Below are 16,592 nucleotides of genomic sequence, written 5' to 3'. Positions count from 1 at the left end.
TGTGCAGAACGGAGCCGGGTCACAGACTACTCATTGGTAATTCAGGATGCCCCAAGGGTGTAACTGTGCTTCACTTGTTTAGAGATATAACACAGTAACTGACACTTCCAGCCCAATGAGCCCGTGCTGCCCAATTACACCATGTGACTAATTAACATACCAACCCGTACGTTTCTGGTACGTGGGAGGAAACCCACGCGGTCACGGGGAAAACGTACAAACTCCTCACAGACAGTGGTGGGAATTGAACCTGGGTAACTGGAGCTGCAAAGCATCCCGCTAACCGTTACACTACCACGCCACCCAGCTCAGATTGGGAGAGCTGTGGAGAGCACATAGCGCTGCCGAGTCAGCGGAATACCACTTACAGATATGGGTGGAGATTCGTCTGAGCAAGTGTCAGGTGCTTCACTTTGGGAGGTCAAACATCAAAGAGACAGTGTACAGGTAACAGTCAGAGGAGTAACAGAGGAGTCTACAACCCCCAGGAAGTGGGCACACAAGTGGATTGGGTGCTCCAAGCAGCACATGGTCAGGGCATTGGGAATAGGAGTAAGTCATCTTGCAACTTTGGTTAGGTTGTCCTTGGAGTACGCTGTTTGTTCTGGTCGCCCCACTGCAAGAAGGATGTTGTGATTGGAGAGGCTGCAGAAGAGGTTTACTAGGATTACACGGTAGAGATTGGATAGGTTTTAATTGTCGCACCTACATCGAAACATACAGTGAAATGTGTTGTTCACATCAACAACGACCAATGCAGTCTGAGATCAGCTGGGGGCAGCCCGTAAATGTTGCCACGTTTCTGTCACCGACACAGCATGCCCACAACTTCCTAACTCGAACTCATACATCTTTGGAATGTGGGAGGAAATCTGAGCTCCGGGCAGAAACCCACATGGTCACAGGGAGAACGTACAAACTCCTTACAGACAGTGGCAGGAATTGAACCCTGATCTTATAAGAGCCACAAGACAAAACCCTGGTTAAACCAGACTTGGAATCCAATCACAGACAAGAAAATCTGCGGATGCTGGAAATCAAAGTAACACACAAAAATGCTGGAACTCAGCAGGCCAGGCATTTATGGAAAAAAGTACAGACAATGTTTTGGGCTGAGACCCTTCGGCAGGAATGGAGAAAAAAAGATGAGTAGATTTAAAAGGTGGAGGGGCGGAGGGATGGGAGAGAGAAACACAAGGTAAAAAGTGAAAGCAGGAGGGGAGGGATGAAGTAAAGAGCTGGGAAGTCAATTGCTGAAAGAGACAGTGGGTTGGAGAAAGGGGAGTCTGATAGGAGAGGACAGAAGGCCATGGAAGAAAGAAAGCACAGAGTCTGGCCCAGTGGCTCAGAAGGGTAGGGAAAGGAAGAGCATAGCAGCAATGATAGGGGACGCTATAGTTAGGGTGTCAGATAGGCAATGCTGTGGATGCAGGAAAGAAACACAGATGGTGGTTTGCCTCCGAGGTGCCAGGGTCCGGGATGTTTCTGATCACGTCCATGATATCTTGGTGGGAAGGAGAACAGCCAGAGGTCGTGGTACATATTGGTACCAGCGACATATGTAGGAAAAGGGAGGAGGTCCTGAAAACAGACTACAGGGAATTAGGAAAGAAGTCGAGAAGCAGGACCTCAAAGGTAGTAATGTTGGCATTACTGCCTGTACCACGCGACAGTGAGTGTAGGAATAGAATGAGGTGGAGGATAAATGCGTGGCTGAGGGATTGGAGTAGGGGGCAGCAATTCAGATTTCTAGATCATTGGGACTCCTTCTGGGGCAGGTGTGACCTGTACAAAAAGGACGGGTTGCACTTGACTCCGAGGGGAACCAATATCCTGGCGGGCAGGTTTGCAAATGCTATTGGGGAGAGTTTAAACAAGAATTGCTGGGGGGTGGGAACCGAACTGAAGAGATGGAGGAAAGGGAGGTTGGCTCACAAATAGAGAAAGCTTGGAGATAGTGTGAAAGCGAGGATAGGCAGGTGATAGAGAAGGGACTCACTCAGACTGATGGTTTGAGATGTGTCTATTTTAATGCAAGGAGTATCATGAATAAAGTATGAGCTTAGAGTGTGGATCAGCACTTAAGAGTTATGATGTTGTAGCTAATACAGAGACTTGGATGGTGGAGGGGCAGGAATGGCTGCTTCAATTGCCAGGCTTTAGTTGTTTCAGAAAGGACAGGGAGGGAGGCAAAAGACGTGGGGGCATGGGACTTGATCAAAGATAGTGTCACAGCTGCAGAAAAGGAGGAAGTCATGGAGGTGTTGTCTATGGAGTCTCTGTGGGTGGAAGTTAGGAACAGGAAGGGGTCAATAACTCTATTTATAGACCACTCAATAGTAACAGGGACATCAAGGAGCAAATAGGGAGACAGATTCTGGAAAGGAGTAATAATAACAGGGTTGTATGGTGGGATATTTTAATTTCTCAAATATCGATAGACATCTCCCCAGAGCTAGGGGTTTAGATGGGGTGGAGTTTGTCAGGTGTGTTCAGGAAGGTTTCTTGACACAATATGTAGACAAGCCTACAAGAGGAGAGGCTGTACTTGATCTGGTATTGGGAAATGAACCTGGTCAGGTGTCAGGTCTCTCAGTGGGAGAGCATTTTGGAGATAGTGATCACAATTCTATCTCCTTTACAGTAGCATTGGAGAGGGGTAGGAACATAGGAACAGACAAGTTATGAAAGCATTTAATTCAATTCAATTAAGGGGAAATATGAGGCTATCAGGCAGGAACTGGGAAGCATAAATTGGAAACAGGTGTTCTCAGGGAAACATACGGAAGAAATGTGGCAAATGTTCAGGGGATATTTGCGTGGGGTTCCAATGAGACAGGGAAAAGATGGTAGGATACAAGATCCGTGGTGTACAAAGGCTGTTGTAAATCTAGTCAAGAAGAAAAGAGCTTACGAAAGGTTCAAAATACTAGGTCAAGATAGGAATCTATAAGATTGTAAGGCGAGCAGGAAGGAGCTTAAGAATGAAATTAGGAGAGCCAGAAGGGGCCACGAGAAGGCCTTGGTAGACAGGATTAAGAAAAACCACAAGACATTCTCCTTGTGAAGAGCAAGAGGATAAGATGTGAAAGAATAGGACCTATCAAGTGTGACAGTGGGAAAGTCTGTGTGGAACCAGAAGAGACAGCAGAGGTACCTAATGAGTACTTTGCTTCAGTATTCACTACAATAAAGTATCTTGGCGATTGTAGGGATGACTTGCAGTGGACTGAAAAGCTTGAGAATGGAGATATTAAGGAAGAGGATGTGCTGGAGCTTTTGGAAAGCATCAAGTTGGATAAGTTACCGGGACCAGATGGGATGTACCCTAGGCTATTGTGTAAGCGAGGGAGGAGAATGCTGAGCCTCTGGCAATGATCTTTGCATCATCAATGAGGACGGGAGAGGTTCTGTAGGATTTGAGTGTTGAAGATGTTATTCCTTATTCAAGAAAGGGAGTAGGGATAGCCCAAGAAATTATAGGCCAATGAGTCTTACTTCAGTGGTCGGTAAATTGATGGAGAAGATCCTGAGAGGCAGGATTTATGAACATTTGGAGAGGCATAATATGATTAGCAACAGTCAGCATGGTTTTGTTAAAGGCAGGTTGTGCCTTATGAGCCTGATTGAATTTTTTGAGAATGTGACTAAACATTGATGAAGGAAGAGCAGTAGATGTAGTGTATATGGATTTCAGCAAGACATTTGACAAGGTACCCCATGCAAGGCTTATTAAGAGAGTAAGGAGGCATGGGATCCAAGGGGACATTGCTTTGTGGATCCAGAACTGGCTTGCCCACAGAAGGTAAAGAGTGGTTGTTAACGGGTCATATTCTGCCTGGAGGTCGGTGACCAGTGGTGTGCCTCAGGGATTTGTTCTGGGATCCCTACTCTTCATGATTTTTATCAATGACCTGGATGAGGAAGTGGACGGATGGGTTAGTAAATTTGCTGATGACACAAAGGTTGGGGGTGTTGTGCATAGTGTGGAGGGCTGTCAGAGGTTACAACAGGACATTGATTGGATGCAAAACTGGGCTGAGAAGTGGCAGGTGGAGTTCAACCCAGGTAAGTGTGAGATGGTTTATTTTGGTAGGTCAATTATGATGGCAGGACATAACATTAATGCTCCATTAATGTGGAGGATCAGAGGGATCTTGGGGTCCAAGTTCATGGAACACTCAAAGCTGCAGTGCAGGTTGACTGTGGTTAAGAAGGCATATGGTGCATTGGCCTTCATCAATCATGGGATTGGAGGAAAGTGTAGGAGGGGATGTCAAAGGCAGGTTTTTTTAAAACAGAATGGTGGGCATATGGAATGCCCTTCTGTGGCTGGTGGCAGAGACAGATACATTAGGGACATTTAAGAGATTCTTAGACAGGCACATGGATAATAGAAAAATGGAGGGCTGTGTGGGAGGAAAGGGTTACATTGATCTTAGAGTAGGTGCAAGGGTCAGCACAATATCATGGGCCGAATGGCCTGGACTGTTCCATGTTGTATGTTTACAGCCAGTGATGTAAAGCTTTACATATACCACCACAGCTATCAAGCCTCCCTTAACTTTATCCAGCCTAAGGAGAGATTGGACAAACTTGGGCTGTTTTCTCTGGAATGGTGGAGGCTGCAAGGAAAACTTACAGAGGTTTATAAAGTTATGAGAGGAATAGATGGGGACAGCCAGAACCTTTCCCCAGGGTAGAAATACTAAATACTGGAAGACAAACATTTAATATGAGAGAGATCTCTATGATCTGTGTCGACAGTAGAGGATTGATGACATTCCCACACCTCTCCCACAGATCCACGCCGTCTCCCAGCCATTCTGTACTTCCCCGGACTTGCCTGGACTCCTGCCTCTCGTCACAACCCTCCTGCAGTTTTACTCTTGAACTTCCTCCATCCAACCTGGGCCTGAATCATTCCACTGATTCCCCTCCCTGAACCTCTTCATTCTCTTCCATAAAGCCAACCTCTCTGGCCCTGGGCCAATATGCTCCCTCCCCCCGTGGCCCATCACACACACCTGCCATCACTCCTGTGTACCAGATCTTGTTACCTGACATGCTCTGGCTGGGTAGAATTACAAACTGCTACCCAACACCAAAGCATTGAATTTTTAATTTGCGGTTACAGAGACAACAATGTCAACCACACACTTACACTCTCTTTTTATTTTCCCCAAATTCCCATCAATTCCCCCTAGATTCTGCCATGTACCTACACATTAGCAGCAATTTCCAGCAGCCAGTTGACCCACCGACAGCTGGGACGGGGGAAACCAGAGAACCCAGGAGAAAGTCACACGGTCACAGGCACACACAGACGTTTCCCCAGGGTTAGGGAATCAAGAACCAGAAGTGAGATTTAGTAGGAACCTAAGGGGCAAAATTTTCACCCAGAGGGTGATCAAGTTTAAAGTAAATTTATTATTGAAGTATATATATAAAAATATATACAAAGTTTATACTGTATACATAAAGTGTATGAGTATGTGTATGTATATGTGTGTACACACACACACACACACACACACACACACACACACACACACACACACACACACACACACACACACACACACACACACACACACACACACACACACACACACACACACACACACACACACACACACACACACACACACACACACACACACACACACACACACACACACACACACACACACACACCCACCCACACACCCACCCACCCACCCACCATATGCTACCTTGAGATTCATTTACTTGCAGGCATTTACAGAACAATGAAGAAATACAATAGCATTTATGAAACACTCTAAAGATTGACAAACAAACAATGCGCAAAAAAAGACTATTTGTACAAATTAAAAATACTACTGAGAACACGATTTGTAGAATCATTGACAAATGACTCTGTAGGGTGTGAAATCAGTTCAGAGTTGAGGTGAGTGAATTTACCCATGCTGATTCAGGAGCCTGATGGTTGAGGGGTAATAACTATTCCTGAACCTGGTGCCTGTACCTCCTGCCTGATGGTAGTAGTGAAAAGGGAGCATGGTCTGGATGGTGGGGGCCCTTGATGATGGATATTGCTTTCCAGTGGCAGCTCTCCACGTAAATGTGCTCAATGGTGGGGAGAACTTTACCTGTGATGGATCCACCACTTTCTGTTGACTTTTATATTCAAGGGCATTAGTGTTTTCTTATTGGGTCAGGATGCACCCAGTTAAGATCCTCTCCACTGTGCATCTATAGAAGTTTGTCAAAGTCTCAGGTGAATGAGCTGTCAGTGAAAGTGGTTGAACAGGTACATCAGCAATATTTCAAAACTGGAGAGGGTGTAAAAAAGATTCAAGAGGATGTTAGTGAGACTGGGACGCTTGAGTTACAAGGGGACACTGCACAAGCTGGGACTGTACCCTAGAGTGGAAGGCTGAGGGGGACCTTATCGAGGTGTGTGAAACCATGAGGGGTAGAGATAGGTTGGACTGTCACAATCTTTTTTCCACAGTTGGAGAGTCTAAAACTGGAGGGCATTGGTTTAAGGTGAGAAGGGAAAGATTTAAAGACATCCAGAGGGGCAACCTTTTTATACAGAAGCTGAAGAGTGTATGGAATGAGTTGACTGGTGAATTGGTAAAGCTAGGTAGCATTGGACAGGAACATGAATAGGAAAAATTTAGTGGGATATGGGCCAAACACAGGCAAATGGGACTACATTAGATAGGAATCATGGTTGTCATGGAGCACATGGGCTGAAGGGCTTGTTTCTGTGCCGTATAACCCCATGAGAACATGCAAACTCCGCACAGTGAGCACCCAAAGTGTCTTTTATCACACCATGTAGGCCCAGGGCACTGTGTTGGATGCTTGTGGGGTCAAGCTGCCTCTGATACCTTTCCTGCTGTCATCTCTGTACCAGAAATTATAAGGAAACATAGAGAAGGCTTGGCCCAAATACAGAGAGTGATAACTTTAATAATAATCTGAAAAGACACAAGGGACTACAGTAGCACAGTGGTTAGCACGTCACTACCACAGCTCAGGGTGTTCCGGAGTTCAAATCCAGCACCGTTCTGTAAGGAGTCTGTATGTCCTCCCTGTGGAATGCATGGGTTTTCCCTGGGTCCTCCCACCGTCCAAAGACCTGGTCAACTGGTCATTGTACATTGTCCCATGGTTCGGTACTTGGTTTGTCCAGGGTTGCTGGGACAGCATGGCGTGAAGGGCCAAAGAGCCAACTCTGTGTGGTATCGTTGAATAAATAAAGTGTTTTACCATGGGGAGAGTTTCCACATCCCTGCCCTTTTACCATCGAGTTGCAGACCATGGCTGTTGGATGATTTTGGACTTAGCTGTTACCTGTTGAAAGGGTGGTACCACAGTGGTGTGATTAGCACAGTGCCTGCAGCTGAGGGTCAGGTCCTGCCGCTGTCTGTGAGGAGTTTGTACGTTCTCCTCGTGACCGTGTGGGTTTCCTCTGGGTGCTCTGGTTTCCCCCCACAGTCCAAAGATGTACTGGTTAGGGTTAGTAGGTGCTATGTTGGTGTTGGAAACCACCAGCTCATCCTTGGTCATTTCACAAACAGAAGAGATCCTGCAGGAGCTGGAAATCCAGAGTGACACACAAAAGATGCTGGTGGAAGCATCTAAGAGGATAAGGTAGCATCTATGGAAATTAGTAAACAGTTGATGATTTGGACCAAAACCCTTCATCAGGATTTGATGTTTCAATGTATATATAACATAATCTTTATTATTGTAAATATAGACACTGAGGTCACCTTCCATAATTAAACCTCCCTTCACGTTTGTCCCACGGTTAATGAACCCCCCAGTCCTATAAGGGCTCTCTGTATCCTCTCTCTCTCCTACACAAGCTGTCCACAGCGCAGAAAGGATGTGGGGGTGAGACAGGGGATTGACACTGTCCCACTCTGCTCCAAGACAGGTTTGTATCCCAGGAGCATCCTGACCCACTGGTCTGGCTCCACTGGAGACTGACTCCCTCAACCCTTCTCATTCGGCCCCCTTGACTTGTTGCCTTCAGCTCTACTTTGCACTGCTTTTGCCATAGTTGTGGTCTCCCACAGCTCAGATTTGTCCCTCACCAGCATTCTCCAGAATACATAAACACAAGAGATTCTGCAGATGCTGGAAATCCAGAGCAACACGCACAAAATGCTGGAGGAACTCAGCAGGTCAGGGAGCATCTATGGAGGGGAATAAATTATTGAAATTTCAGGCCAAGACCCTTCATCAGGACACAGATTATTTGTCTTCTATCACCTCTGGGAGCTTATAGAGTGCAAAATAGTCCCTCCCCTCCTTCCTCAGTGCATATGAGGGTGATCACCCTCACAAACTTGTTGACCGACTGTGATGAACTCAGGAACAACCCTGGAATTGCAAAAGAATTCTCCTGCTTGGTTCAACCTCTAGTCTGAGACCCTAGCTCTCCAAGGCCTCTGTTCTCACAAAACAACAACTCCTCTGCTCCAGGAGGAAATATTGCAAAGGAAACTCCCAGACTTCCGTGAAATCTTTAAAAAGTGAATGTGAAAGTAGATTTGTTCCTGCCCTGGAAAGTTCTGTAAATCCTTCTCCTTTTGCCCAGTTCACTGGGTCCGAAAACCAACCTATGACAATTCCCAGCACACTTTCACAATCTCGGAATATCCAAGAATGATTAATCCTGAACTTCACTGCAAAACCAATGCCAAACTTTATCCCGAGACACATTCCAGCTGAGATTAAAAACAAAAGATGCCCAGAGCACAGCAGTAATGCAGAAAAACCAAATGCTTCATCTGCCAATCCTTCAGATGCTGCCTGACCTAAAATTGAAGATTAGCTTTGACACTAGTACATCAAAACATATGGTGAGATGTGTCACATGTTGGTTGTGAGTCAACAACCAACAGAGTCCAAGTATGTGCTGGGAGCTTCCCGGACCAACATAGCAAACCCACAACTTACTAACCCTAACCCATACATCGTTGGAACGTGGGAGGAAACCAGAGCACCCGGACAAAACTCACGCAGCCATGGGAAGTACATACAAATTCCTTACAGATAGCTGCAGAAAATCTCTGGCACTGTAATAGTGTTACGTTAATCACTACATGACAGTGCCACCTCTGCTGAGAGTTTCAATTATTTATTGAAATTATTACTTATTGATTCTATTTCAGAAATGTAGTGTCTTCCAATTTTTTCTTTCTCATTCTGACACTGAGCAGTGGCCAGTGACGATGTACAATTCCATCTTGAGCTCTGTGACCACAAAGCAGTAAGTTTCACTGTTAATGTCAGTGGCATTATTCTGAGTTCAAGCAGATGACAAGGCAGGTCCCCCCCCACTGCACCACCTGCTCTGTGTGTGCCCTCTACAAAACCCAGTGCAGTTACAGTTCCCAGTTATAGCCACAGCATCTGCTGAACATGCAGTCTCCACCACCTTGCAGGACAGGGCAATAGACAGAAGGTTCCCCGTCAAGTTATTCACCACCCTCACTTGGCAATAGATCACTGCTGCTTTGGGAAAGCAGCCACAATAATCAAAGGCTCCATTCACCTCGAGGATTCTTGCTTCTCCCCTCTCCCATCGGGCAGAAGATACAAAAGCCTGAAAGCACGTACCACCAGGCTCAAGGAAAACTTCTACCCCACTGTAATCAAACTCTTGAGTACCACCAGGCTCAGACACAGCTTCTACCCCACTGTTATCAGACTCCTGAATGGAGTTTTGACCAATAAGACAGAATCTCAGTCTCACAAGCTTGCTCTTTATGATCTTGCACTTCATCATTTACCTTTATTGGTTAAATATTACCGTAAGTTAATAAAATAAAATTCAAAATGTATGTAGTGCACAGTACTTGTAAACAGTACAGTAAGCAGCTGACTGTCCTGGTGACAAAACCTCAATGGAGGCAGAGTATCCAGTAGTCTGACCTGAGGGAAGCTGTTACCCAGTCTGGCAGTCCTAGTCCTGATGCTCCTGACGGTAGTGGGTCAAAGAGATTGTAGGATGTGTGGTAGGGATCCTCAACCTTTGTGTCATCTGTAAACATACTAACCCACTTCCCCACTTCCTCATCCAAGTCATTTATAAAAATCACAAAAAAATCTGGAATATAATAGCCAGGTCAGTTACCATCTCTAAAGTCACTTCCTTCAAAACTCAGGTCCCTGACCCTGAAGCTGAGGCTTTATAAGTGTAATACCTTGGTTTAGGACCATGATTCACTGTTCATGATTCACGAATACAGTTATGCTTTCGGGCATTTTATTTTCAGCAGATTTTCTCAAAAATGCAATCTGTTCCTTTAATTACATTATACAATCAGGCATTTCATTTTTTTTGCTGTTTAAAATAATAATTTAGTTTTTTAAGTAAGACTTGTGTAATAGCCAATAGGATTTGTCTTGTTAACATTTTGTCCTTTCAGATGCCCTGGAACATTTTAGAAGGATCAGGGGTAGCCATTTTCCAGAGAGAGTGCAGGAGTTTAGTGGGTAAGAAGGAAAATGGAAATGGACACCAAACAAAGTAGATGAAGATGAACTCATTTGGAAGGACAGACACTGCTGTCACAAAATCCTCACGCGGACTTTGATCTCACAGAGCAAGTGCAGATAACTTTCAGTTAGCTAGTTCTCACATAACCTTGGAGAAAGTTTGACGCCTTGTTCTTGGACTTTGTGTGGATTTTTTTAATGTTTCGCTTACACTGGGCTCTCAGGCAGAATTGTTCAGGACCATGAGTAAATGAAGTGAAGCAAACCAGATTGACTGCAACAATGAACCCCAACCATCACATGCACACTGTGGACTGATATACATGTCGTGGGCCCTTTCCCTCTCTTTTGTTTGTTATCGTTTGTCAATACAATTTTGATCTAAGTTTATACTGCTGTGAATAAATTATTGCTCCTGGGGAACAGTAGATTTGCATGGGTGTGTTGTATTCATACAGTACTGCTTTCCCTTAAAGGAACATCCAAACACTTATGTGTTGTGTTCACCTGAATCATATTTACCCCAGACAAGTTTATTTTATTGGAAGTGGCCTCCTCATCGTTATTCCCCATGCTTTGTTGAGTGATGTTGCTCTTCGCTTGTATTCACAGTCACAGCTAACTCAGTACAAGCCAACAGTGAGAGGGTTATGTAAGGCATCGGTCAAGTCAAGTCAAGTCACTTTTATTGTCATTTCGACCATAACTGCTGGTACAGTACATAGTAAAAATGAGACAACGTTTTTCAGGACCATGGTGTTACATGACACAGTATAAAAACTAGACTGAACTACGTAAAAGAAATCACAGAGAAAATTACACTAGACTACAGACCTACACAGAACTGCACAAAAACAGTGCAGCATTACAATAAATAATAAACAGGACAATTGGGCAAGGTGTCAGTCCAGGCTTTGGGTATCGAGGGGTCTACATAGAAACATAGAAAATAGGTGCAGGAGTAGGCCATTTGGCCCTTCGAGCCTGCACCGCCATTCAGTATGATCATGGCTGATCATCCAACTCAGAACCCTGTACCTGCTTTCTCTCCATACCCCCGATCCCTTTAGCCACAAAGGCTATATCTAACTTCCTCTTAAATATAGCCAACGAACAGGCCTCAACTGTTTCCTGTGGCAGAGAATTCCACAGATTCACCACTCTCTGTGTGAAGAAGTTTTTCCTCATCTCGGTCCTAAAAGGCTTCCCCTTTATCCTTAAACTGTGACCCCTTATTCTGGACTTCCCCAACATCGGAAACAATCTTCCTGCATCTAGCCTGTCCAATCCCTTTAGAATTTTATACGTTTCAATAAGATCCCCCCTCAATCTTCTAAATTCCAGTGAGTATAAGCCTAGTCGATCCAGTCTTTCTTCATATGAAAGTCCTGCCATCCCAGGAATCAATCTGGTGAACCTTCTCTGTACTCCCTCTATGTCTAAGTCTGATAGCTTGGGGGAAGTAATCTGTTACATAGTCTGGCCGTGAGAGCACGAATGCTTCGGAGCCTTTTCCCAGATGGCAGGAGGGAGAAGAGATTGTATGAAGGGTGCATGGGGTCCTTCATAATGCTGTTCCCTTTGCGGATGTAGCATATAGTGTAAATGTCCGTGATGGCGGGAAGAGAGACCTCGATGATCTTCTCAGCTGACCTCACTATCCACTGCAGGGTCTTGTGATCTGAGACTACACTTGCAGGATTGTGAGCAGGTTTGGGCCCCTTAGCTAACAAAAGATGTGCTGGCATTGGAGAGGGTTCAGAGGAGGTTCATGAGAAAGATTCTGGGAATAAAAAGGTTAATGTGTGAGGAGTGTTTGATGACTCTAGGCCTATACGTAGTTTGCTGGAGTTTAGAAGAATGAGGGGAGGGGACAACTCATTGAAACCCCACAAATATTGAAAGGGCTGAATAGAATGGATGTGGAGAGGATGTTTCCTGTAGCGGGGCAGTCAAGCAGAGCGCACAGCCTCAAAATATAGGGACAGATGAGGAGGAATTTCTTTAGCCTGTGGGTAGTGAATCTGTGGAATTCATTGCCACAGACTGCTGTGTAGGCCAAGGTCATCTGGTATATTTAAATTAAAGGCTGACAGGTTCCTGATTAGTCAGAGTGTCAAAGGTTATGGGGAGAAGTCAAGAGAATGGGTTGAGAGGGATGATAAATCAGCCATGATGGAATGGTGGAGTAGACTAGAGGAGCTGAATGGCCTAATTCTACTCCTACTCTACGTCACATAGTATTATAGACTACGCTCTCAAACTTAGAACCACAGAACATTACAGCACAGAAACAAGCCTTTTGGCCCTTCTTGGCTGTGCCAAACCAAATTTTTCTGCCTAGTCCCACTGACCTGCACCTGGACCATATCCCTCCATACACCTCTCATCCATGTACCTGTCCAAGTTTCTTTTAAATGTTAAAAGTGAGCCCACATTTACCACTTCATCTGGCAGCTCATTCCACACTCCCACCACTCTCTGTGTGAAGCAGCCCCCCCTTAATGTTCCCTTTAAACTTTCCCCCTTCACCCTTAACCATGTCCTCTAGTTTTTTTCTCCCCTAGCCTCAGTGGAAAAAGCCTGCTTGCATTCACTCTATCTATACCCATCATAGTTTTATATACCTCTATCAAATCTCCCCTCATTCTTCTACGCTCCAGGGAATAAAGTCCTAACCTATTCAACCTTTCTCTGTAACTCAGTTTCTCAAGTCCCGGCAACATCCTTGTAAACATTCTCTGCACTCTTTCAACCTTATTAATATCCTTCCTGTAATTCAGTGACCAAAACTCTACACAATACTCCAAATTTGGCCTCACCAATGCCTTATACCCTAACCCACCATTACATTTCAGCTCTTATACTCAATACTTTGATTTATAAAGGCCAATGTACCCCAAAAGCTCTCTTTACTACCCTAAAGACTATCGAGTAACACTTCGCTCCTTGACTAATTAAACTGTTAACGGGATAGACATGGGAGCTCTAGGCTGCTCAAACATTCCTGAACTCACGCTTATTCTCACTGAAGTGAAGATAATCTGAAATGTTCCAGGGTATAACTGCACCAGTTATGTCCTTCAACAGAATAGGAAGTACTTTCATGGCCTGTAAGATCACCTTTGATATTTGTTCAGTTATCTATGTTTGGCAATTCCCCTTGCCCTCTACCAGAAATCCCCATCAGCTGGGTGACGGAGAGACCTTTGCCCAACATCAGCTCCCAGTACACAACAAAGCTCTGGACCCTGCTCTGGGTTCACATCATTTCCTACAGTCTCAGGGCAGGAAGCCAGGCTAGAAAACTCACCCTACCTCCGGGAGCACTACAGCACAGAAACGGGCCTTCAGCCTACCTAGCCTCTTCTGAACTGTTAATGCACTTAGACCATCACCCTCTAAACTTATCTTAAACGTTCAAATCAAATCCGCATGCACCACCCCCCACACATTCTCTCTCCCCCTCCCACACACACTCCCTCACTATCTACCCACTCCCTCCTTCACTCTCCCTCCCCCTCCCACATACTCACCTACACTCTCTCTATCTACCCACTCTCCCTCCCCCCCACACATTCACCTACACTCTCTCTATCTACCCAATCTCTCCCTCCCCCTCCCACACACTCATCTACACACTCTCTCTCTATCTACCCACTCTCCCTCCCCCTCACACACTCATCTACACACTCTCTCTCTATCTACCCACTCTCCCTCCCCACACACTCACCTACACTCTCTCTATCTACCCACTCTCCCTCCCCCTCACACACTCACCTACACTCTCTCTATCTACCCACTCTCCCTCCCCCTCCCACACACTCACCTACACTCTCCCTCACTATCTACCCACTCTCCCTCCCCCTCCCACACATTCACCTACACTCTCTCTCTCTATCTACCTACTCTCCCTCCCCCTCCCACTCATTCACCTACACTCTCTCTATCTACCCACTCTCCCTCCTCCACACACTCACCTACACGCTCTCTATCTACCCACTCTCCCTCCCCCTCCCACGCACTCACCTACACTCTCTCTCTATCTACCCACTCTCCCTCCCCTCCCACACACTCACCTACACTCTCCCTCACTATCTACCCACTCTCCCTCCCCCTCCCACACACTCACCTACACTCTATCTACCCACTCTCCCTCCCCCTCCCACACACTCACCTACACTCTCTCTATCTACCCACTCTCCCTCCCCCTCCCACACACCTACACTCTCCCTCACTATTTACCCACTCTCCCTCCCCCTCCCACACACTCACCTACACTCTCCCTCACTATCTACCCTCTCTCCCTCCCCCTCCCACACATTCACCTACACACTCTCTCTCTATCTACCCACTCTCCCTCCCCCTCCCACACACTCACCTACACTCACTATCTACCCACTCTCCCTCCCCCTCCCACACACTCACCTACACTCTCTCTATCTACCCACTCTCCCTCCCCCTCCCACACACCTACACTCTCCCTCACTATTTACCCACTCTCCCTCCCCCTCCCACACACTCACCTACACTCTCCCTCACTATCTACCCACTCTCCCTCCCCCTCCCACACATTCACCTACACACTCTCTCTCTATCTACCCACTCTCCCTCCCCCTCCCACACACTCACCTACACTCTCCCTCACTATCTACCCACTCTCCCTCCCCCTCCCACACACTCACCTACACTCTCCCTCATTATCTACCCACTCTCCCTCCCCCTCCCACACACTCACCTACACGCTCTCTATCTACCCACTCTCCCTCCCCCCCACACACTCACCTACACTCTCTCTATCTACCCACTCTCCCTCCCTTTCCCACACACTCACCTGCACCCTCACTATCTACCCACTCTCTCTCACTATCTACCCTCTTTCCCTCCCTCTCCCACACACTCACCTACACTCTCCCTCACTATCTACCCACTCTCCCTCCCTCTCACACACTCACCTACACTCTCTCTCTCTATCGACCCACTCCCTCCACTCTCTCCCTCACCTTCCCCATACACCGTGCGATATAGTTGACCCTCCCGGTATGGGGCTGACGTCCTTTTCCACACCCCCCCGATCAGGCGGCGCGCCCCAGACCGGGAGCACCCGGTAGAGGAACCGTTACCCCGTTATCGGTCCTCACCCCGGGGACAGGTCCCAGCTTGCGTGTCAACCTCCCACCTGCTCTCAGCCCAGGACACTGCGGGACGGGTCCCGTTGTCTCCGGCTGGGTCTGAGGGCGGCGGACAGAGCGGTGCCGATCTGAGACGCAAAGGCGCACACACGCGTAGCAGACACACCGGGCGGCCGAGCGGAACTCAGCCCATCACCCCCTCTGCAAGCCCCTCTCCCCTCTGCCCGCTGCTGACCTGCAGAGTAGCAGACATCCGACACACTCTCATGGTTCATCCCCGGGCCCCTGTCACGACCGAACCGCGGAAGCTCAAAGGCCAGTTCCTGCTGCACCCGCTCACCCCCACCAGAAAAACGAAACCAGCAGACCAGGGCTCCGCCCAGGCATCTACTGTCAGGGATCCAGCCGCCTCTGGGCACCTCCTGAAATCGGGGCTCCGAACCCCTCCTCATAGCCGGCAGCCGCTCCCCGGGGACGTTGGCAGGTCGGGGTGCGGAGCGTTGCTGATAGCATCAGTTAACAGCGCCGAGGAACAACATTGAAAAGTACAGTACAAGCCCTTCGGCCCACGATGTGGTGCTCTTTTAATCTACTTTAAGATCAATCCACCCACATAACCCTCCATTTTTCTATCATCCATGTTCCTAAACGTTTCTTAAATGTCTATTGTATCTGCCTCTACCACCACCCCGGCAGAGCGTTCCACACACCCACCACTGTCTGTACATAATTTACCTCTGACACCCCCCCACCACCATACATTCCTCCAGTCACCTTAAAATTAAACCCCCCCGCCCCGCCCTATAGCTATTTCCACCCTGGAGAAGTCTCTGGCTAATTACTGGATCTATAATCATCTTGTACAGCTCTATCAGCTCACCCCTCATCCTCCATCACTCCAAAGAGAAATGGCCAATTCACTCAGCCTTTTAGCAAGTCTTCTTGTGC

General features: G+C 46.9%; 1 protein-coding gene across 1 annotated transcript in view; it reads right to left on the bottom strand.

Annotated features, from left to right (window-relative positions):
* LOC132400008 (DENN domain-containing protein 3-like) overlaps positions 1-15,992 on the bottom strand; it is a 133,210-nt gene extending 117,218 nt beyond the window's left edge. Inside the window, exon 1 of the mRNA XM_059981052.1 lies at positions 15,880-15,992. Coding sequence (XP_059837035.1) covers positions 15,880-15,919 — 40 coding nt within the window. The 5' untranslated portion in view covers positions 15,920-15,992. The remainder of the gene's footprint in view (positions 1-15,879) is intronic.
* Between the last annotated feature and the right edge of the window lie 600 nt (positions 15,993-16,592).

Source organism: Hypanus sabinus, chromosome 9, assembly GCF_030144855.1.
Source record: "Hypanus sabinus isolate sHypSab1 chromosome 9, sHypSab1.hap1, whole genome shotgun sequence".
Taxonomy (NCBI): Eukaryota; Metazoa; Chordata; class Chondrichthyes; order Myliobatiformes; family Dasyatidae; genus Hypanus; species Hypanus sabinus.
This window is presented reverse-complemented; position numbering and strand designations above follow the sequence as displayed.